General features: G+C 44.8%; 1 gene segment (V, D, J or C); it reads left to right on the top strand.

Annotated features, from left to right (window-relative positions):
- The first annotated feature begins 1,396 nt into the window (after positions 1-1,396).
- On the top strand, positions 1,397-24,055 carry LOC140198268 (Ig heavy chain C region-like). The segment is given in 6 exon segments: positions 1,397-1,594; positions 2,514-2,891; positions 5,012-5,329; positions 7,751-8,077; positions 12,918-13,221; positions 23,786-24,055. Coding segments are annotated over 6 exon segments (1,368 nt in total).
- The last annotated feature ends 208 nt before the right edge of the window (positions 24,056-24,263 follow it).

Below are 24,263 nucleotides of genomic sequence, written 5' to 3'. Positions count from 1 at the left end.
GGGAGTGCAGTGTAGGTTCACAAGGTTAATTCCCAGGATGGCGGGACTTCATATGTCGAAAGATTGGAGCGACTGGGCTTGTATACTCTGGAATTTAGAAGGCTGAGAGGGGATCTTATTGAAACATATAAGATTATTAAGGGATTGGATACGCTGGAGGCAGGAAGCTTGCTCCCGCTAATGGGTGATTCCAGAACCAGAGGCCACAGTTTAAGAATAAGGGGTAGGCCATTTAGAACGGAGTTGAAGAAAAACTTTTTCACCCAGAGAGTGGTGGATATATGGAATGCTCTGCCCCAGAAGGCTGTGGAGGTCAAGTCTCTGGATGCTTTCAAAAAAGAGATGGATAGAGCTCTTAAAGATAGTGGAATCAAAGGTTATGGGGATAAGGCAGGAACGGGTTACTGATTGTGGATGATCAGCCATGATCACAGTGAATGGCGGTGCTGGCTCGAAGGGCCGAATGGCCTAGTCCTGCACATATTGTCTATTGTCTATTGTCTCTCTTTCTCTCTATTTCTCTCTTTCTCTCTCTTCCCATTTCTCTATCTATCTATCTACTATCTATCCCCTTTCTCTAACGCACAAACGCACAGACACGCAGTCTTTCTCCACCGACCCCTCCCCCCGGTTTCTATTTCTCTCTCTTTCTTTCCCTCTCTCTCTCACACACACACGCACATGCAACACACACACAACGCGCGCGCGCGCGCGCACACACACACACACACACACACACACACACACACACACACACACACACACACACACACAACACACACACATGCTTTCTGTCGATCCCGCTTTACCAAACCGTCTCTCTGCTTTGTACGCAGACGAATTTTCGCGCACTGATCAACATCCATTCCATTATTTTGAACTTACTTACATTAAGGAATAAATTAATTTAACGTGACCAAACAGTTAAATCGCTCATTATTAGAACGTGAAAGGAAACGGAAGGACCTAAGGGGAACGCTCCGCACATTCAGTGGGGGCGGGGGGCGGGTGAATGCATCAACCCCCACAGACCTCAGATCCCAAGGTCAGGATCGATCCTGATTTCTGAAGCTTGGGGGCAGCAGCTGCGGCTCCACATTGCCACCCGTTCATGCCCATGCTCTATGTTAGCGGTTGAACCAAGGAGTTTTTGGCTCAGGGATAGCACGCCTCTCACCCCTACTCTGAGACCCCGAGCCGTGGGTATGGTGTAGTGTATCATTGTGACAAGTGCTGTGATATTTTTCTTTTACCATTTTAACATACCGGGTCAATGTCTTCGGTGAGTTAGTAAATGGGTCGGGTACGAGAGATTGGTGGCAATGCAACATTAGGGTTTCTGTCATTCTTTATAAGTGAGCCATTAATTCGTACATTGGACCTTAGCCAGGAGCCACAGCTCCATTCTGAGGAGGTCGGGATACAATCATCTGCCTTCCTCTTGGATCTAAGCCTTGGCTGTGGGAATTGAAACGGATCCGGTTGAGTCCACTGTCCCAGCTCACCCCGGAACCCCAGAAGCCCTCAGCTATTCTCGCCAGTGGCGGCGATCAGAAGATGTGGTGGCTCTTGATACTGCCCGTTATTCAAACAGGTAGAACCTCCACGGCAGTCGAAACGCGGCCTTAGGTCTGCCATCTCCGCCATATGACATAGGGGCATTATTAGACCATTCGACCCGACGGTCTAACCTAGCTGGTTTATTTATTTATTTATTTATTTATTTATTCATTCATTCGTCTTTATTTATTTAGAGATATAGCACGGAACAGCGCCTTCCGGCCCACGGAACCGCGCCGCCCAGCAACCTGCTGGTTTGATCCTGTTTAATCACAGGACAATTTACAACTAAACCTACTAATCAGTGCGTATTTTGACTGCGCGTTGGAAACCGAAGCGCCCAGAAGAAACCCACAAATACATGGGAAGAACGTACAAATTTTCTTACATAGGACGCGGGAATTGAGCTCAGAACTTCAATTCCCGAGCCGTAATAGCTTCGCTCTAACGGCAACGCTGCTGTGGTGCCTTATTATTCCTCTCGCCCCTACTTGCTTGCCTTCGCGCAGTAACCTCTGACGAACGTGTTCGGGGAATGTCAGATCAGGTGACCGATCCGTACCACAGGACCCCTCCAGTATTCTTACCCCCTTGAAAGTGAGTCTGGATTGGTGGCGGTCGGCAGGTAATACATTCTGGAGAAAGTTAGCACCACGAGAAAGTGACAACTATCACCAACTAACAGTTAGATTCAAGCACAGAAGGAGGCCAATCGGCCCTTTCGGCTTGGGTTGGATCTTTGATCCGAGCTCCATTACTCTCTCCATGTTAACTCTGCAAATTCCAGCCCACTTCAATAAATATCCAGCTCCCTTTGTGAATTACCGTTCAACCGGCCATCCAGATCACCACTCCATGCATAAAGGAAACTGAACTTTGCATTTCTTTCTGCCCATTGTTTTTCGCCCGCTTTGCTTCGCCCTAAATACTTGTGCCTCTGTCTTTAACTGCAGGCTTCGTTCTGGCTGACGACACTCTGTACATATCCCCGATATCCACCAGCCGTCGCGAAAATGAAACTGTGACGCTGGATTGCTTCACTTCCAGGAATCTAGATGACCATTTCTTCTTCTGGGGGTCCGCGAAGCCCACGGACCAGTTGATCTCGTGGATCCTGTTCTGGACCCCGGGTTTCACGGCGCCGGTGTACTCGGAACCGAGATCTGACAGGTTCATTGGTTCCAAAGACTGGACGAGCAAGAAGTTCTCCCTCACTATTCAGGATCTACAGCGGGAGGATTCCGCCAGATATTACTGTGGAACCTCCAACTCCTACTTTTCCTTCAGCACCGACTGGAGCGGGTGCGGAGTTACCCTTACTGTAGACGCCGGTAAGTGCCCTCTCTTTCTGTTTGTCGGCACCTGCCCTAAGTTAGGGCCATAGTGCCGTGGCGAGAGAATGCTGTGCTCCCAGAGCCCATGGACGTCGCGTAGAGAAATCAATATTCTTGCCATCAGGTTGGAGGTGGCCTAGATGAAATATGAGGTGTTGTTGTTTCAAACAGAAAGTAGCCACATCCTGACAGCAGACTGACATGTCAGATTAGGAATGGAAATGGGAATGGGAATGAGAAGTAGGATTCAAATGGTTGGCCACTGGGATATTCAAACTGTTGCGGTAGACTGAGTGAAGGATCTCGACCATCCATGAGCCGACTTTAGGACCAGACATTAGTCTGATATATTGGATCTCCCCCTCCTCCTCCCACTTTCGAATCTCTTACTAACTCTTCCTTCAGTTAGTCCTGATGAAGGGTCTTGGCTTGAAACGTCGACTGTACCTCTTCCTAGAGATGCTGCCTGGCCTGCTGCGATCACCAGCAACTTTGATGTGTGTTGCTGTTTTTAGTCTGATATTGTTAGAATTAATCAGTTAGCATACACTCAGTGGCCACGTTACTTGATCACCTGCATCTCAGAATGCACAACACCTGACAGCTTGAAGTGGATGAGCTACAGCAGCCAAAATCCATGAACACACATTCAGAGGCCACCTCATTCAATACCGGAGGCAGCAAATAAAGCAGCCGCTCGGTGTACATGGTGACCGAAGATACTGCTCAGAATTTTTTCTGTCTCTTTCTAGCCCAGTACACAGTTTGGATTACCTTGTTGTAGGAAGAGTGGAAAGAATCTTTACGAGAAATTTGCCTCGACCTGTGGGACTGAGATCTAGGTTGAGAGATCTAGAACTTTGTACCTTGGATTGTAGGAGATTGGGGGGGGGCGACCTCAAAGAGGTGTATAAAATCATGAAGGGTTGACGTAGGATGAGAGGTAATCGCACAGTTATTTATGGTGACTTCCCCACGCAGAGCGCATTGCATATGTGGAGCACACTGTCAGACAAAGTGGTTGAGCCAGGTACAATGGCGACATCTAAAAGATACTTGGATAACTGCATCTATAGGAAAGATTACTGCGGATTTGTCCAAGCGAGGGAAAATGGTACAATTATTATACAAAGACAAAAGAGAATGGGAAAATGAGAATAACGAATTTTGTAACATTTTTGGGACCAGAGAGCACAGCCTCGGGGGAGAAAAGACTCCCTTTAGAACAGAGATTAATTGAAATTTCTATCGCCAGAGAGTGGGGAACCTGTGGAATTCTTTGCACAGACGCAAGGACGACCAAGTCATTGAGAATATTTAAAGTGGAGGTTGACAGGCTGTTTATTAGTCAGGGCATCTAAGGCTGCAGGAGACGCTGGAGAACGGGTCTAAGAAGGAAAGTAAATTAGTCATGTTGGAATGACAGAGAAGACAATGGGCAGAGTGGCCTTATTCTGCTCATATGTCTAATGGTCTAGTGGTGGTAGGAAAACACTGAGGAAGCTGAAGTTACCTGAAGGAAAGAAAACTGAGTTAAAACAATCTAACAGGTTTGCAGATTTTACACGAAAGGCGAAGAATACTCAGCTAGCCTGGCAGCGTCTGTGTAGAAAGAAACAGCATTAGGACCAACTGACCCTCCCATAGCAAGAAGGAATCTGCTGGTGAAGTTCAGCGGGTTAAGCGGCGTCTGTGGGAGGAAGGGAATTGCAAACATTGCTAAAATTCCCTGGCAATTCATTTTCCTCCAGAAATGCCGTTTGATCCACTGAGTTCCTCCAGCAGTTTGTTACTGCAGATTCCAGCATCGGCATTCTCTTGTATCTCAGTCCGCCTCACTTTTCCTTCCCTCTCTTACTGCATCGTAAAATATTTTGCACTTCGGACTTTCTCGTTCAATCTCAGCTGAAACTTGGCTCTTCTTACTGGGGTATTCTGACTGACCCGTCATGTGTTTCTCCTGGTTTTATGCTGAATTTCAGATATCTAGCCACTGCGAGCCTTTTTTTTATAGCTGTTCGCGTAATGTGGTGTGCGTAATTATTTGTGAGTTAGGCCTACTTGTCCTGTGCGGGTTAAGGTCCTCAGGACAGGTTAACATTGTTCTTCTATACCAGCCCCTCCCCAGTCACCTCCAGAGGTCTACCTGAATCATCCGAGTCCCAATGATGTTCTCGAGCATCAGGAAATCACTTTGCTCTGCGTGGCCGAGGACTTCTACCCCGAGCCCATCTCCATTTCCTGGTGGCTAGATGGAGAGGAGGTGGACGCGGGGGTTTCACATTCAGTTTCCCTGCTGGGGCCCAACGCAACCTACACCAAGATCAGCAAGCTGACGACCAGCACATCCCAGTGGATCAAGGGCTCCATCTACGCCTGTCGCGTTTCTCATGACACTCTCCCCTCACCCATCTCCAAACAAGCCAGCAGTGCCGGTAAGTGTAGATTTTGACTTACTCTGGGGTAGAACACGGTGTGCAGATAGGCTAGAAACTGGTGTCCCTCGTGCTGTCTCTTGTGATACACACAAAATGCTGGAGGAACTCAGCAGGCCAGGCAACATCTGTGGAAAAGAGTAAACAGAGATGCTTCGGGCCGAGACTCTTCATCAGGCCTGCTGAGGCCCTCCATCATTTTAAGACCATAAGATATAGGAGCAGAAGTAGGCCATTCAGCCCATCGAGTCTGCTCTGCCATTCAATCATGGGCTGATCCAATTCTTACAGTCATCCCCACTCCCCTGTTTTTACCCCATACTTTTTGATGCCCTGGCTAATCAAGAACCTATCTATATCTGCCTTAAGTATATCCAATGACTGGGCCTCCGCAGCCACTCTTGGCAACAAATTCCACAGAATTACCAACCTCTGACTAAAGTAATTTCTCCACATCTCAGTTGTAAATGAACGTCCTTCAATCCTGAAGTTGTGCCCGCTTGTCCTAGAACCCCCTACTATGGGAAATAACTTTGCCATATCTAATCTGTTCAGGTCTTTTAATATTTGGAATGTTTCTATGAGATCCCCCTCATTCTCCTGAAATCCAGGGAACACAGCCCAAGAGCTGCCAAACGTTCCTCATACGGTAACCCTGCACACAATACTCCAAATGTGGTATCACGAGTGCCTTATAGAGCCTCAAAATCACATCCCGCTCTTATATTCTATACCACTAGAAATGAATGCCAACCTTGCATTCGCCTTCTTCACAATTGACTCAACCTGGTTAATCTTTAGGGTATCTTGTACAAAGACTCCCAAGTCCCTTTGCATCTCTCTGCATTTTGAATTCTCTCCTCATCTAAGTAATAGTCTGCCCATTTATTTCTTCCACCAAAGTGCATGACCATACAATTTCCAACATTGTATTTCATTTGCCACTTCTTTACCCATTCCCCTAAGCTATCTCAATCTCTCTGCAGGTTCTCTGTTTCCTGAACACTACCCGCTCATCCACCTATCTTTGTATCATCAGCAAATTTAGCCACAAATCCATTAATACCATAGTCCAAATCATTGACATACTTCATAAAAAGCAGCAGTCCCAACACGAATCCTGTGAAACTCCACGGGTAACCGTCAGCCAGCCAGAATAGGATCCCTTTATTCCCAGTCTTTGTTTTCTGCTGACCAACCAATGCTCCACCCACGCCAGTAACTTCCCTGTAATTCCATGGGTTCTTATCTTGCTAAGCAGCCTCATGTGCGGCACCTTGTCAAAGGCCTTCTGAAAATCCAGGTACACCACATCTACTGCATCTCTTTTGTCTACCCTGCTTGTAATTTGCTCAAAAATTTGCATTAGGTTTGTCAGGCAGGATTTTCCTTTCAGGAAACCCTGCTGGCTTTGGCCTATCTTGTCATGTGCCTCTCATCCTTAACAATCGATTCCAACAACTTCCCAACCACTGATGTCAGGCTAACAGGTCTATAGTTTCCTTTCAGCTGCCTCCCACCCTTCTTAAGTAGTGGAGTGACATTTGCAATTTTCCATTCATCCGGTACGGTACAATGCCAGGACCTATCGATTCTTGAAAGATCATCGTTAATGTCTCCGCAATCTCTCCAACTACTTCCTTCAGAACCTGAGGGTCAATTCCATCAGGTCCAGGAGATTTACCCATCCTCAAACCATTCTGAGCACTTTCTCAGTTGTAATTTTGTGTGTGTTGCTCGTAACTCCAGCATCTTCAGATTTTTTTCTTGTTTGTTGTCCCTTGGTTATCCCTTTGGTTCACCATGTATATCCCTCCACTATACCTTTCTATACTATTCCCATTTTCCCACATTAGCTCTGTTGCCTCCTTAGAAGGTAACATGAAGCATGGCTCCAGGGCAACATCCTGTACACCATTAATCTTCAGGCGACTTGTGCTGATATGATTTTTGTGATTATTTCTGAGACAACCATTCACCGATACAGGAGCTGCATTTTCTCCTTCACCGTCAAATTACTGAATGGACAATGAACCCATAAACACGACCTCCTTTTTCACTGTGCCTGTTATTTTTCCTCTCATTTAGCACTGCTTATTTTGTTTAGTTTACATATACTTCTCACTGTAATTTACAGCTTTTTATTATTATGCATCTCAATGCATGTCTGCCACAAAACAACAAATTTCACCAGGCATGCCATTGATATTAAACCACATTCTGATTCTGATCATAAATGCTATTGTATCAATATGTGGTGTGTGCTGTGTGTGGCTGAATGTATGGTATTTTGCACCTCAGTCCTGGAGAAACAATGTTTTGTTTATCTGTATGAATGTGTATGATTGAACAACCATTAAACTTGCACTTAAACATGGATAAAACTTGCACATTAAGCACGTGTAGTTCTGATTGCGACAGGACAATACCCAATGGCGCCCAGGATTCATCTTTTACCACCGACCCTTGAAGAAATGGACATTATGGAGCAGGCTACCATCACCTGCCAGGCAGCGGGCTACTACCCCGCTGAAATCGCCTTCCACTGGTTTGCTGATGGCAATCCGGTGCTCACAGACATCAAAAGCTATGCATCCATTCTGAATGACAACGGTACCTATAGCTCCCAGAGCGAACTGGTGACATCTACAGAGAACTGGAACCAGGGCTCGGTGTACTCATGCAGAGTTCAACACATTTCACTGCCGAGTGGGATGATCCAAAGCATTAGGAGGAAGGACACAGAAGGTAAGAAGACACTGTGCTTCTATTGCCTCCCGTCTTCCTCTTGGCCGTAACGTGAAAACTACATCCAGATCTTATTCCACAGGGTTTAAAAAATTGTGAAGTGGTTTAGACCATAAGACCATAAGACATAGGAGCTCCAACATTCCATCATGGTTGATCCCGGGTTGCATTCATCCCCATAAATCTGCCTTCTCACCACATGCCCTTTGATACCCTGACTGATCAGGAAATGATCAACTTCTACCTTAAATTTACGCACAGATTTGGCCTCCACCACAGTCTGTGTGGCAGAGTTTGCACAGATTCACTACTCCCTCTCAACCTGTAAATTAACCTTCTGGGAATCTCACACAAGGAATCCTAAGTCCCTCTGCACCTGTGATGTTTGAATTTTCTCTCCATTTAGATAATTGTTCCTTTTACTAAAGTGCATTATCATGCATTTCCCTACACTGTTTCGATCTGCCACTCTTTTCCCCATTCTTCCAATTTGTCTAAGTCCTGCTGCAATCTGGTTGCTTCCTCAGCATTACCACCTATCTTCATATCATCCACAAAGCCATCAATTCCATTATCCAAATAACTGACAAGCAATGTGAAGGGTAGCAGTCCTAATAATTACCCCTGAGGAACACCACTAATCACTGGCAGCCAACCAGAAAGGGCCCCTTTATTCACACTTGCTGCCTTCTGCCTGACAGCCATTTCTCTAGCCATGCCAGTATCTTTCATGTAACACCATAGGATTTAATCTAGTTAAGCAGCTTCATATGTGACACCTTATCAAATACCTTCGGAAAATCTAAGTGAATGACATCCACTGCCTCTCCTTTGTCCAACTTGCTTGTTACTTCATTGAAGAACTCTAACAGGTTTGTCAGGCAAGATTTCCCTTTACAGAAACCATGCTGACTTTGACTTATTTTATCATTAGTCTCCAAGTACCCTGAAAGTACTCCTTAATAATGGACTCGAACAATTATTTCCCAACCATTGAGGTTAGGCTAATTGGCCTGTAATTACCTTTCTTTTGCCTTCTTCCCTTCTTAAAGAGTGGAGTGACATTTGCAATTTTCCAGTTTTCTGGGACCATGCTAAAATCAAGTGATTCTTGAAAGATCATGACCAATGCATCCGTTATCTCTTCAGCCACCTCTCTCAGGACTCTGAGATGGACACTATCTGGTCCAGGTGACCTAACCGCCTTAAGACCTTTGAGTTTTCCTAGAACTTTTTCCTTTATAATAGCAATGGCACTCACTCCTGCTGCCTGACAGACCTCTGGCACACTGCTAGTGTCTCTCACAGTGAAGACTGACGCACAGTACTCATTAAGTTCATCTGCCATTTCTTTGTCCCCCATTACTACCTCACCAGCATCATTTTCCAGTGGTCCAATATCAACTCTCACCTCCCTATGACTCTTACATACCTTTAAAATCTTTTGGTATCTTGCTTTATGTTATTGGCTAGCTTGCCCTCATATTTCAGCTTTTGCCTTCTTAAGCTTTCTCAGTTGCCTTTTTTTGGATTTTAAAAGCCTCGTAATCATCCAAATTCCCACTCACTTTTGCTACCCTATATGCCCTACCCTTGGCTGTTATGCAGTCCTTTACCTCCCTTGTCAGCCACGGTTGCTATTTGATAACTTCTGTGAGAGATATCTATGTTGTGCCTTGTGAACTGTCCCCAGAAACTTCAGCCACCTGTGCTCTGCCGTCATCCCCACGAGTGTCTGAGGTATTACAGAATACCAAATCTAAGATGCCTTTTCCCTGTTAGGCTCAAGCAGAAGCTGCCCTAAAAAGCCATTTTGTAGGCATTCAACAAATTCCTTCTCTTGCAATCTGACAGCAACCTGATTTGCCCAATCCCCTTGCATACTGAGGTCCCCTGTTACAATTGTCACATTACCCTTATTACTTGCCCTTTCTAGCTCCCTTTGCAATCTCAATTCCACATTTTGGTTACTATTTGGAGGCCTATATATGAGTCTCGTAATTGTATTTTACACCTGCAGTTTCTTAACTCCACTCACAAAGATTCAACATTCTCAGACTCTTTCCAAAGATGTAATTCCATCTCTTACCAACAGAGCCACACCACCACGTATGCCTTCCTGCCTGTCCTTCCAGTACAAGGTATATCCTTTGATGTTATGCCCTCAACTATAGCCTTCCTTCAGCCATGACTCAGTGATGTCCAGAACATCAGACTGACCAACCACGAGTTTGTCCACCTTATTCCAAATACTATTTGTATTTAAATACAGCATCTTCAGTCCTGCATTCTTCACTCTTTTGAATTTTGCCTCTGTGGTACAATTTAACTCTTTGCTGTCTGCAGCAGTACCAATTCCTTCCTTATATTCATGTTACACCCATCATCTACTTGTAAGCCTGCTAGCTCATCCTCAGCTCTATCATACTGCTTCCCATCCCCCTGCCATATTAGTTTAAACTACTTCTGATGGCTCCAGTAAACCTGCCCACAAAGTTATTGCTGCCCCTTGGATTGAAGTGTAACCGGTCCCCAATCCCTTGATAGAGATATACAAAATTATGCAATGTATGGGTAGGGTAAATGCAAGGAGGCTTCTTTTTCACTGAGGGTGGGTGAGGCGAGAATGAGAGGTCATAGGTAAGGGTGAAGGGTGAAATGTTTAAAGGGAATATGAGGAGAACTTTGTCACTCAGAGGGCAGTGAGAGTGTGGAACGAGGTGCCAGCAGAAGTGGTGAATGTGGGTTTGATTTCAACATTGAAGGGAACTTTGGATAGGCATAAGGATGAGAGGGGTATGGAACCCTATGGTCCAGGTGCATGTGGATGTGACTAAGCAGATTAATAGTCCAGAATGGACTAGACAGGCCGAAGGGCCTGTTTCTGTACTGTACTGTTTTATAGCTGTATGACTCTGAATAGGGCAGCTAATTAGACCATTTTTTGCCACAGTCAAATACCCGAGACTGGGTCAATGTAGAACCATCCACTTTTTGTATTTTCCAAACTGCAATTTTTTGGAATTTAACTTCTAACCAGGTGTTTGTGACTGTCAGTGAAAAGGGGTAAAGCATGTTAACGATGAAACTTCAGAAACTAAAGCGTCAGCTCTTTCTCACTTTCCAAAGACGCTGCTTGAACTGCCTAGTGTTCCCTTGTATTTTAAATTAACATTAATTCTTATTATTCTGAAACCTGGTGTATTGTTAGGCCTTAAGTTGGGAAAGATCCATAGAGTCTATTTTATTTTAATTTAAAATAACATATCTGGTAGAACAAGACTGTTGTCCATGTGAGTGATGAGCCTACTAGCCTGTACATCCTTGGAACGCGGAGGAAACCGGAGCACCCGGAGGGAATCCACGCAGTCACAGGGAGAAACTCCTTACAGATAGCAGCAGGAACTGAACTTGGGTCGCTAGCACAGTAATAGCGTTACTCTAACTGCTACACTACCGTGTCGCTTCTACCTGCAGACAGAAACAGAACCTGAGAAGTTAGGGATGAAACAGGAACATGGATCCAGAGAACCTTACTGGACACCGCAACAGGATTACAGGGGTGAAGTGGCTTACTTCTGCTCCAATGTGGCTACTTAATTACCCATTGTGACCAACATGCATGGACAGGTTGAAAAGGCTCGTGTGGTGCAGCCCTGCTCTAGATACCAGATCTTGCACATTTACTCTATTCTCACACACACATAAACCAAAGCAGTTTATATTATACATACCTATACATATACTCACTAGCCACTTTACTCCAATACCTAATAAAGTTACCACAAGTGTATGTCTGTGGCCTCCTGCTGCTGTAGCCCATAGACTTCAAGTTTCAGCGTCTTGCGAGTTCAGAGATGCTCTTCTGCATACCACTGTTGTAAATGTGATTAGAGTTACTGTCGCCTTCCTGTCAGCTTGAACCAGTCTGGCCATTCTCCTCTGACCTCTCTCACTAACAAGGCATAACTGGCCACAGAAATGCCCTCACTGGATTTTTTTTTTGGTTATGTTTTTCCACACAATTCTTTGGAAACTCTAGAGATTTGTGCGAGAAAGTCTCCAGGAGATCAGCAGTTCCTGAGATATTAAAACACCCCGTCTGACTCCAACATTCATTGCAAGGTCAAGGTTACTTGATCATTCTTCTTCCCCATTCTGTTGTTTGGTCTGAACAACAACTGAACCTCTTGGCAACACATACAAAATGCTGGAGAAACTCACAGGCCATGCAGCATCTGTGGAAAAAAAAAGCACAGTCGACGTTTTGAGCTGAAACTCTGGCCTGCTGAGTTCCTCCAGCATTTTATGTGTGTGCTTGGATTTTCCAGCATCTGTAGATTTTCTCTTGTTTATAGCTGAACCTCTTGACCATGTCGGCATGCTTTTATGCACTGAACTGCTGCCATATGATTGGCTGATTAGACATTAGCATTAACAAACAGCTGTACTGGTGCACCTAGTAAAGCCCGCTTTTCTTTTAGCAAATATACAGTATATATTTTCTGAAAACGCCGAGCTGGCCAGGCAGCGCATGTGGAGAGAGAAACGGTTGCTGTTTCAGGGTGATGAACTTTCATTCAAATTAGTCCGCCCTGTTTCTGACCTGGAGACTGCCAAGGTTTTACTCTAGACAAGTCGGTCTTCTATTCACTTCAACCAGTAAAATAGAACACGTGGCAGCAAAGGGCAGAACTTCATCGCAACAGGTAGGCAACAGTGAGGACTGACCAAGTTTTTACAGGTTTAATTGTCAGATTGATGAGTAATACCATCTCTCAGTACAAATCGGACCTCCGGCTCCAATGCATTAACTGTTTTATTTCCGTCGCCCCAACAGAGCAGAATCAGCGGAGGCCAACAATCTCCTCCTTCAAAGTGGAGTCGGAGCAGACAGTGACACTCGTCTGTTACGTGTCTGGCTTCTTCCCGGCCGATATCTACGTGAGCTGGAGGACGGACCGTGGTGTACCGGAGAGGGGTGGCGTCACCAACTTCCCGGTGGTGTCGGACTCGAGCGGGACCTATAGCACGGCGAGTCAGATAACCATACCCTTGTCGAATGTGAGCCGTTCGCGAACGTACGTCTGCGTGGTGGGGCACGAGTCCCTCTCCTATCCCGGAGAGAAGCGGTTCCATCTGGCGTAAGTGTACACTCCTGCTGAAGTTGTTACCAGCTGTTGACCGAGAGAAAGTAAGACAGACCCGACCTTCTGTCAGTTCTGTGGGACAAAGGTGGCAAAAAAAAAGTTTTTGGCACATTGCCCTTCATAAATCAAAGTATTGAGTGCAGAAGATGGGATGTTATGTTGAAGCTGTATGAGACTTGGTGGGGCTGAATTTGGAGTATTGGAAGTTGGATGATAAGAAGCTTTTAAAATCCAACAAAAGGCAACCTAAAAAGCTATAAGAAGGGAAAAGATGAAATTTCTGCTCATCTTATTCTAAAGAGGCAGCCTTGTATTTTGAGGCTGTTCTCTCTGGCCCTTGACTCTCCCACGACAGGAAACATTCTCTGCAAGTCCACTATGTCTAGCCTTTTCAATGTTCGATTGGTTTCAATGAGATTCCTCACTGTCTCCTAAGTTACAGCGAGTATAGGCCCAGAACCATCACAGGTTAACCCCTTCATTTTTGGGATCATTCTCACGAACCTTCTCTGGACCCTCTCCAATGCCAGCACATTCTACTTTAGATAAACTGCTCACAATACCCCATTTACTCTGACAACTGTCTTATAAAGCCTTAGTATTACACATTTGCTTTTATATTCCAGTACTCTTGAAATGAATGCTAAAATTGAGTTTGCCCTCCTCACCACTGACTCAACCTGCAAGTTAATCTTCAGGTATTCCCAAGTCCCTCTCCCCCTCTGATTTCTAAATTTGTTCCACGTTTAGAAAATAGTCTACACCTTTATTCTTCCCATCAAAAGACATGATCATGCACCGCGGTACACTGTATTCCATCTGCCTCCTCTTTGCCCATTCTCCCAGTCTGTCTAAGTTCTTCTGCCAACTCTCTGCTTCCACGACACTAACTGCACCTCCACCTACCTTCATATAGTATGCAAACTTGTCCACAAAGCCATCAATTCTGACATCCAAATCACATATAGTGTGAAAATAAGCTGTCCCAACATCGATCTCTGTGGGTTCATTTGTTACCAGCAGCCAACCAAAAAAAGGCCCCATTTATTCCCACTCTCTTCCTTTTGTCCGTCAGCCAATCTTCTAGCAGTGCTAGTATCCGCCCTGAAATACATTGATTGTTATCTTGTTAAGCAGCCTCATGGGTGGCACATTCTCAAAGTCTTTCTGCAAACCTAATCACTCAACTTCCACCGATTTTCTTGGAAGTAACTCATGCTGACTTTGGCCTATTTTATCATGTTATTGTTGTATTAAAGTCATTTAGTGTCTTTACTTCCAATGTTATCTGCCAGTGAGTTAGTTTCAGAAAGTGCAACAAACAGACCTAATTCAATAAATAAAAAGAACCTATTTAGCAACAGACGGGTCAGGCTAGAACAATGTCTCCCATTATGAGAAGGGGTAGATTCAGAATTGGACCATAAGACCAGAAAAGATAGGAACAAGATTAGGCCATTTGTCCCATCGAGTCTGCTCCACCATTTCATCATGGCTGATCCATTTTTCCTCTGAGCCCCAATCTCCTGCCTTCTCCCCTATCCCTTCACACCCTGACAAATTTATCAACCTCTGCCTTAAATATACCCAATGACTTGGCCTCCACAGCCACCTGTCGCAATGAATTCCACAGATTCACCCCTCTCTGGCTGAAGAAACTCCTCCTTATTTCCATTATAAAAGGGCACCCGTCTATTCTTAGACTGCGTCCTCTGGTCTTAGATTCTCCCACCATAGGAATTATCCTCACGACACCCAAACTACCAAAGCCTTTCAACATTCTTCTCATTCTTCTGAATTCCAGTAGTACAGATGCAGAACTATCAAATGCTCTTCATATGACAAGCCTTTCAATCCCAAAATCATTTTTCTGAAACTCCTTTGAATGCTCACCAATGTCAGCACATCCTTTCTAAGATAATGGGCCCAAAACTGCTCACACTACTCCAAGTGATGCCTCACCAGTGCTTGGTAAAGCCTCAATATTACCTTTTTGTATTTATATTCTAATCCTCTTGAAATGAATGCTAACACTACATTTGCCTTCTTTACCACAGACTCAACTGCAAGTTAAACTTCAGGGACTACACAAGGACTCCCAAGTCCCTTTGAGCATCAGATTTTTGAGTTTTCTTTCCATTTAGAAAATAGTCTACTCTTTTATTTCTTCTACCAAAGCGCATGACCATACACTTCCTGACACTGTATTCCATCGCCCACTTCTTTGTCCATGATACCAATCTGTCTAAGACCTTCTGTACCCTCCCTATTTCCTCAAACTTACATGCCCCTTCACCTATCTTCATATTGTCTGTGAACTTTGCAACAAAACTATCAATTCCATCATCCAAATCATTGACATGTAGCATAAAAAGTTGTTCCAATAAAGACCCCTGTGGAGCACCACTAATCATCAACAGCCAACCAGAAGAGGCTCTCTTTATTCCCACTATTTGCTTCCTTCCAATCAGCTTAACCCATGCTAGAATCTTCACAGTAATACTATGGACTCTTAACTTATTAAGCAACCTCATGTGTGGCATCTTGTCAAAGGCCTTCTGAAAATCCAAGAACACAACACCCACCAAATATCCATTGTCTATCCCGCTTAATATTTCTTCAAAGAACTCCTTCAGATTTGTCAAGCAGGATTTCCCCTCGAGGAAACCATGCTGACTACACCATATTTTATCATGTGCCTCCAACTACCATGATACTACATCCTTATCAATCAACTCCAGGTCAGACAAACTGGCCTATGATATCCTTTCTGCTGCCCTTCTCCCTTCTTGAAGAGTGGACTGACATTTGCAAATTTTCAGTTTTCCAGAACAATTCCTCAATCTTGAAAGATCATTACTAATCCCCCCACAATCCCTTCAGCCACCTCTTTCAAAACCCTCGTGTGTACACCATCTGGTCCAGTTGATGTATCTACCTTCAGACCTTCCGGTTTCGCAGAACCTTCTACTTTATAATGGCAAATTCATACCCCTTGAACTCTTGAGCTTCCAGCATACTGATGCAAAATACTTATTCAGTCATCTGCTATTTCTTTGTCTCCCATTACTACCTCCCCAGAATTGTTTTCCAGCAGTCTGATATCCACTATCGCCTCTCTTTTACACTTTATGCATCTGAAGAAACTTTTGTTATCCTCTTTAATAATAATGGCTAGCTTACTTTCATATTCCGTCTTTTTCATCTTGACTTTTTTAGTTGCCTTCTGTGGGTTTTTAAAAGCTTCCCAATCCTCTAACTTCCCATGACTTTTCACTCTTTTATATGACTTCTCTTTGGCTTTTACGTTGGCATTGACTTTTCTTGTTAGCGTCAGTTGTGTCATCTTTCCCTTAGAATACTTCCTCCTCTTAGGGATGTATGTATCCGCCACCTTCCAAATTACATAGAACATAGAACATAGAATAGTACAGCACAGTACAGGCCCTTCGGCCCACAATGTTGTGCCGACCCTCAAACCCTGCCTCCCATATAACCCCCGACCTTAAATTCCTCCATATACCTGTCTAGTAATCTCTTAAACTTCACTAGTGTATCTGCCTCCACCACTGACTCAGGCAGTGCATTCCATGCACCAATCACTCTCTGAGTAAAAAACCTTCCTCTAATATCCCCTTTGAACTTCCCACCCCTTACCTTAAAGCCATGTCCTCTTGTATTGAGCAGTGGTGCCCTGGGAAGAGGCGCTGGCTATCCACTATATCAATTCCTCTTATTATCTTGTACACCTCTATCATGTCTCCTCTCATCCTCCTTCTCTCCAAAGAGTAAAGCCCTAGCTCCCTTAATCTCTGATCATAATCCATACTCTCTAAACCAGGCAGCATCCTGGTAAACCTCCTCTGTACCCTTTCCAATGCTTCCACATCCTTCCTATAGTGAGGTGACCAGAACGGGACACAGTACTCCAAGTGTGGCCTAACCAGAGTTTTATAGAGCTGCATCATTACTTCGCGACTCTTAAACTCTATTCTCAAACTTATGAAAGCTAACACCCCATAAGCTTTCTTAACTACCCTATCCACCTGTGAGGCAACTTTCAGGGATCTGTGGACATGTACCCCGAGATCCCTCTGCTCCTCCACACTACCAACTATCCTGCCATTTACTTTGTACTCTGCCTTGGAGTTTGTCCTTCCAAAGTGTACCACCTCACACTTCTCCAGGTTGCACTTCATCTTCCACTTCTCAGCCGACTTCTGCATCCTATCAATGTCTCTCTGCAATCTTCGACAATCCTCTACACTATCTACAACACCACCAACCTTTGTGTCATCTGCAAACTTGCCATCCCACCCTTCTACCCCCACATCCAGGTCGTTAATAAAAATCACAAAAAGTAGAGGTCCCAGAACAGATCCTTGTGGGACACCACTAGTCACAATCCTCCAATCTGAATGTACTCCCTCCACCACCACCCTCTGCCTTCTGCAGGCAAGCCAATTCTGAATCCACCTGGCCAAACTTCCCTGGATCCCATGCCTTCTGACTTTCTGAATAAGCCTTCCGTGTGGAACCGCGTCAAATGCCTTACCAAAATCCATACAGATCACATCCACAGCACTACCCTCATCTATATTCCTGGTCACATCCTCAAAGAACTCTATCAGGCTTGTTAGACACGATCTGCCCTTCACAAAGCCATGCTGACTGTCCCTGATCAGACCATGATTCTCTGAATGCCCATAGATCCTATCTCTAAGAATCTTTTCCAACAGCTTTCCCACCACAGACATAAGGCTGACTGGTCTATAATTACCCGGACTATCCCTACTACCTTTTTTGAACAAGGGGACAACATTTGCCTCCCTCCAATCCTCCGGTACCATTCCCGTGGACAACGAGGACATAAAGATCCTAGCCAGAGGCTCAGCAATCTCTTCCCTTGCCTTGTGGAGCAGCCTGGGGAATATTCCGTCAGGCCCCGGGGACTTATCCGTCCTAATGTATTTTAACAACTCCAACACCTCCTCTCCCTTAAGATCAACATGCTCCAGAACATCAACCTCACTCATAGTGTCCTCACCATCATCAAGTTCCCTCTCACTGGTGAATACCGAAGAGAAGTATTCATTGAGGTCCTCGCTCACTTCCACAGCCTCCAGGCACATCTTCCCACCTTTATCTCTAATTGGTCCTACCTTCACTCCTGTCATCCTTTTTTTCTTCACATAATTGAAGAATGCCTTGGGGTTTTCCTTTACCCTACTCACCAAGGCCTTCTCATGCCCCCTTCTTGCTCTTCTCAGCCCCTTCTTGAGCTCCTTTCTTGCTTCCCTATATTCCTCAATAGACCCATCTGATCCTTGTTTCCTAATCCTCATGTATGCTGCCTTTTTCCATCTGACTAGATTTTCCACCTCACTTGTCATCCATGGTTCCTTCACCCTACCATTTTTTATCTTCCTCACCGGGACAAGTTTATCCCTAACATCCCGCAAGAGATCTCTAAACATCGACCACATGTCCATAGTACATTCCCTGCAAAAACGTCATCCCAATTCACACCCGCAAGTTCTAGCCTTATAGCCTCATAATTTTCCCTTCCCCAATTAAAAATTTTCCTGTCTTCTCTGATTCTGTCCTTTTCCATGATAATGCTAAAGGCCAGGGAGCGGTGGTCACTGTCCCCCAGATGCTCACCCACTGAGAGATCTGTGACCTGACCCGGTTCATTACCTAGTACTAGATCTAGTATGGCATTCCCCCTAGTCGGCCTGTCCACATACTGTGACAAGAATCCGTCCTGGACACACTTAACAAACTCTGCTCCATCTAAACCCTTAGAACTAATCAGGTGCCAATCAATATTAGGGAAGTTAAAGTCACCCATGATAACAACCCTGTTATTTTTGCACCTTTCCAAAATCTGCCTCCCAATCTGCTCCTCTGTAACTCTGCTGCTGCCAGGGGGCCTATAGAATACCCCCAATAGAGTAACTGCTCCCTTCCTGTTCCTGACTTCCATGCATACTGACTCAAAAGAGGATCCTGCTACATTACCCACCCTTTCCGTAGCTGTAATAGTATCCCTGACCAGTAATGCCACCCCTCCTCCCCTTTTCCCGCCCTCTCTCTCCCTTCTAAAGCACTGAAATTCAGGAATATTGAGAATTCATTCCTGCCCTGGTGCCAGCCAAGTCTCTGTAATGGCCACTACATCATAATTCCATGTATGAATCGAAGCTCTCAGTTCATCACCTTTGTTTCTGATGCTTCTTGCATTGAGGTGCACACATTTCAGCCCTTCTACCTTACTACTTTTATACCGTTTATTCTGCTTCTCTTTCCTCAAAGCCTCTCTATATGTTAGATCTGGCTTTACTCCATGCACTTCTTTCACTGCTCTATCACTCTGGGTCCCATCCCCCTTGCAAATTAGTTTAAACCCTCCCGAACCACGCTAGCAAACCTACCTGCAAGGATATTGCTCCCCCTTGAGTTCAGGTGCAACCCATCCAATCTGTGCAGGTCCCACCTACCCCAGAAGAGATCCCAATGGTCCAAAAATCTAAAACCCTGCTCCCTGCACCAACTCCTCAGCCACACATTCAACTGCCATCTCCTCCAATTCTTACAATCACTGTAAGAATTTTGCTGCAGAATTGCTGCAGAAATTTCAGCCATTGTTGTTCTGCCTGTCAGGTGTTCTTTTCCAGTCAATTTTAGCTACCTCCTCCCTCATGCTTCTGTAATTTCCTTTACTTCACGGTAATACTGATATATCTGACTTTAGCTTCTCCTTCTCAATTCTCTGGGTGAGTTGTATCGTATTATGATCTCTTGTCCCCAAGGGTTCCCTTAGCCTTAAGCTTTCCAATGAATTCCAATTCATTGCACAACAATCAATCCAGAATAGGTGATTCCCTTGTGGGCTCTAAAAAGCCATCTCATAGGCATTCAAGAAACTCCCCCTCTTAGGATCTAGCACCAACATAATCTTCCCAATATACCTCATATTAAAATCCACCATGACTATTTTAACATTCCCCTTTTGGCATGCATTTTCTATTTCCCATTGTAATTTGTAGATCATATCCTTATGATTCTTTGGGAACTGTATATTACTCCCAGCAGGGTATTTTTACCCTCGCAGTTCCTTAGCTCTACTCACAACAATTCAGTACTGTACCTTCCAACCCTATATCACCTCTTTGGAATGATTTAATTTCTTTTTTTTTAACCAACACAGTGAGCCATCCTCCTTGTCTACTTGCCTGTCCTTTCAATACAATGTGTATCCTTGGATGTTAAACTCTCAGCTATAATCTTCCTTCAGCCATGATTCCGTGATGGCCACAACATCATACATGCCAATCTGTAACTGTGCTACAAGTTCATCTACTTTATTCTATATACTGTGCACATTTAAATATAAAATCTTCAGTCCTACATTCACCCTTTTGTGATTTTGTCCACCACAACTCATCCTGTTGACAGCAATGTTGCCCTATTGTCAGCCTCTCCTTGCTAGAAGTTTCACTACACACTGCCTCTGTTTGTAAACCAACTACTCCATTCTCAGGACTATCACTCGGGTTCACATACACCTGCCAGACTAGTTTAAACCCTCCTGAACAACTCTAGCAAACTTGCCCTCAGGGATATTGATTCCCCCTTGGGTTCGGGTGTAACACCCCGCTTTTGTACAGGTCATAACTTTCCCCAGTAAAGATCCCAATGATCCAGAGATCAGAAACCCTGCCCCCTGCAGCAGTTCCTCAGCCACATATTCATCTGCCAAATCATCCTAGTCTTACCCTCACTGTCGCATGGCATGGGCAATAATCCAGAGATTACTACCCTGGAGGTCCTGTTTTTCAGCTTCCTATCTTACTCCGTAAAATTGGTTGAATGATCGGAAGCAGAGGGTGATGCTTGATGGTTGATTCTCCAACTGGAAGCCTGTGACTAGTGGGGTGTTGTTAGGACCCTTATTATTCTTTAATTATCTAATAATTGATTTTGATGTGAATGTACAATACGTGGCACCATTAGCAAGTTTGCTGATGATACTATGTTAGAGGGGTTTGTTGATTATAAAGCAAGCTGTAAAGAGACGTTGATCAGTTATGAAGATGGGCTAAGGAGTGGCAAATTGATTTTAACTGCGAGGTAATGTGCCTTGGATGTTCAAACCAGGGTATGACCTATACAGGGCACTGATGAGTACTGTGGGACAGAGGGACAAGTACACAGAGTGATGAAAGGGGTCACGCACAGAGACAGGATGGTGAATAAGGCATTTAGCACACAAGTCTTCATCAGTCAGGGCATTATATGTCATTGATGAGACCTCACTTGTAGTATTATGTACAGTTTCTGTCACCCTGCTATAGCAAAGATATTGTCAAGCCGGAGAGGGTACAGAAGGAATATAAAAGGTTACTGCCTGGACTAGAGCAAATGAGCTGACGGGAGAACATGGCCAAACTGAATCTTTAATTCCTTGGGTCATAGGAGGATGGGAAGTGACTTCCAAGGAGTTTTAATCTCATGAAGAATATTGATAATTTAGATGGTAATAGTCTTTTTCTCAGGGTAGAGGGAGTTGAAAACTAGAGGACACAGATATAAGATGAGAGAGGTAACTTATTTACGCAGAGTATATTGTGTACCTGGAATGAGCTGCCAGAGGAATTGGCAGTGCGTACGATTGCAACATTTAAAGACATTTGAGTACCTAAATGGAGGGGAAGGGCCTGGATGGTTATGGGCTGAACAAGGGCAAACAGGACAAGCAGAGAGGATGCTGTGGTCAGTATGGCCCTGTTGGGCTGAGTGGCCTGTCTCCATGCTGTATGACTAAAATATCTCCATTTCGGTTTAAGATCAGAGGTGAAAACCTTTTCACACAGACAATGAATATATAGAACAAGCTGCCAGAGGAATCGATGGAGGAAATCATGAGGAATTCAGACAGTCACAGGGATTGGAAAAGTTTGGAGGGATATGGGCCGAAGGCTGGCAATTAGTTGGGCATAAATACTAGAGTGTGGCCAAGTGGTTAAGGCATCGGTCTAGTGATCTGAAGGTCACTAGTTCGAGCCTTGGTTGAGGCAGCATGTTGTGTCCTTGAGCAAGGCAGTTAACTACACATCGCTCTGTGACGACACCGGTGCCAAGCTGTATTGGCCCTAGTGCCCTTCTCTTGGACAACATCGGTGTCATGGAGAGGGGAGACTTGCAGCACGGGCAACTGCCGGTCTTCCATACAACCTTGCCCAGCCCTGCGCCCTGGAAGCCTTCCGAGGCGCAAATCCATGGTCTCATGAGACTAACGGATGCCTATAAATGCTAGAGATTCTGCAGATGCTGGCAGTCTTTAGCAACACACACAGAGTGCTGGAGGAATTCAGCAGACCAGGAAGCAACTATGGAGAAGAATAAACAAACACACACAAAGACACTCGGCCTGAGGACGAGTCTCAGCCTGAAGTATGGGCTGTTTATTCCTTTTGTGTAGATTAGGTAGGCTCTTGGCAAGTTCACCGTGGATGAGTTCCATGATTTTCCTCCTGATCTCTCAGCCTTCTTTTGCTTCTCTGCTTTGGAAACAAGAGAGCACCAATATGTTTCTGAAAAGCCCTGTCAGATCTCTCATTATCCTTCCCTGCTCTGGAGAAAACAGTTTGTTCCCCTCTCTGAGCTCTGATACCACTCCAGAGCCAGCCCTGCTCCTTCACACTTCCCCGGGGCTTAGGCCTTCATTGAAAAGATCTCCAAGTTGCTTCTAATTTTCGGGGGGGAGGGAGAGAGAGGGGGGGAGAGAGAGGGGGGAGAGAGAGGGAGGGGGGAGAGGGAGGGGGGAGAGGGAGGGGGGAGAGATAGGGGAGAGAGAGGGGGAGAGAGGGAAAGGGGAGAGGGAGGGGGGAGAGGGAGGGGGGAGAGATGGGAGAGAGAGAGGGGGAGAGAGAGGGAGAGGGGAGAGGGAGAGAGATTGAGATATTGAGATTTATTCCAGTGTCCTCTATAAGGCGTTTGTACATCCCCCCATAGGAACGCAGAGGTTTTTTCTGGTTGCTCTGGTTCCTTCCCACAGTCTAAGGTCATACCAGTTAGTAGGTTAATTGGCATTGTATACTGTCCTGTGATTAGGACAATGGTAGGTTTATTGGTCATTGTACGTTGTCCTGTGATTAGGCTGGGATTGCAGATTGGTAAACCAGGAGGGCCAATGGATGGATGCTGTGTCAGATTTGTAGCATCTGCGGGTTCTTTATTTTACTGGCAGCTGTGAGGCAGCTGAAATAGGCACAACTTCACTTGAGAATTATAACTCCCCCTTCACACGAGGGGTTCATTTCTGGGAATTGTTAGGAGAAATTCCTAAATTCAAAAAGGCCAGTGAAATTGAATTACAGGAGCCTCGCTGTGGGTGAAGAAGCAGTGCTTGAGCAAGATGGCCCCTTAAATTTAAGGGTGATCATGCTACAATTTGTAAATCAGTCGTTCATCGATCAAGGACAACGTCATGCAATCTTGTGTTTGTGAGCTTGCTACATGTGTAACCTTTTGAAGTTGCTCTCTCTTTCAGCTGAGGATCCCAAAGGCAGATTTTCCAATTGCCTGGAATTCCCACCGGACTGAACCGACCCAACCAGAGTGATATTTGTACTTGCTTCCAGATGTTACCCTTCCAGTCCTGATCGAGAACTAATAAACACAGTTATCCCTCTTTGATCTACCAATATTCTGTTAATTAAAAGCAGGCACGTACGCTTATTGAACTGTTGGCCTTCTGAATAAAAAACCCCAAAGTGACCTTCCAGATCCTGCAAGCTTCAAATAAATCAATAACACTTTTGCCTATTTATTTATTTATGGATTATACAAATGAGTAAGAAGGCCTGCACACGCAATGATGAGGCATTACACGGTGGTTTGTATGAGCAGGCTTTGGAGTGAATTATACCAACAGGTCAGAAAGTCAGCACACGCAGTGACATAGCATTACACAATAGTTTGTATTAACAGGCTTGGAAATGAATTCGCGAGGGGAAGAGCTTCTCAAA

The sequence above is a fragment of the Mobula birostris genome, chromosome 5 (genome assembly GCF_030028105.1).
Source record: "Mobula birostris isolate sMobBir1 chromosome 5, sMobBir1.hap1, whole genome shotgun sequence".
Lineage (NCBI taxonomy): Eukaryota > Metazoa > Chordata > Chondrichthyes > Myliobatiformes > Myliobatidae > Mobula > Mobula birostris.
Note: the sequence above shows the minus strand (reverse complement) of the source record. Positions and strands in the feature narration are given on the sequence as shown.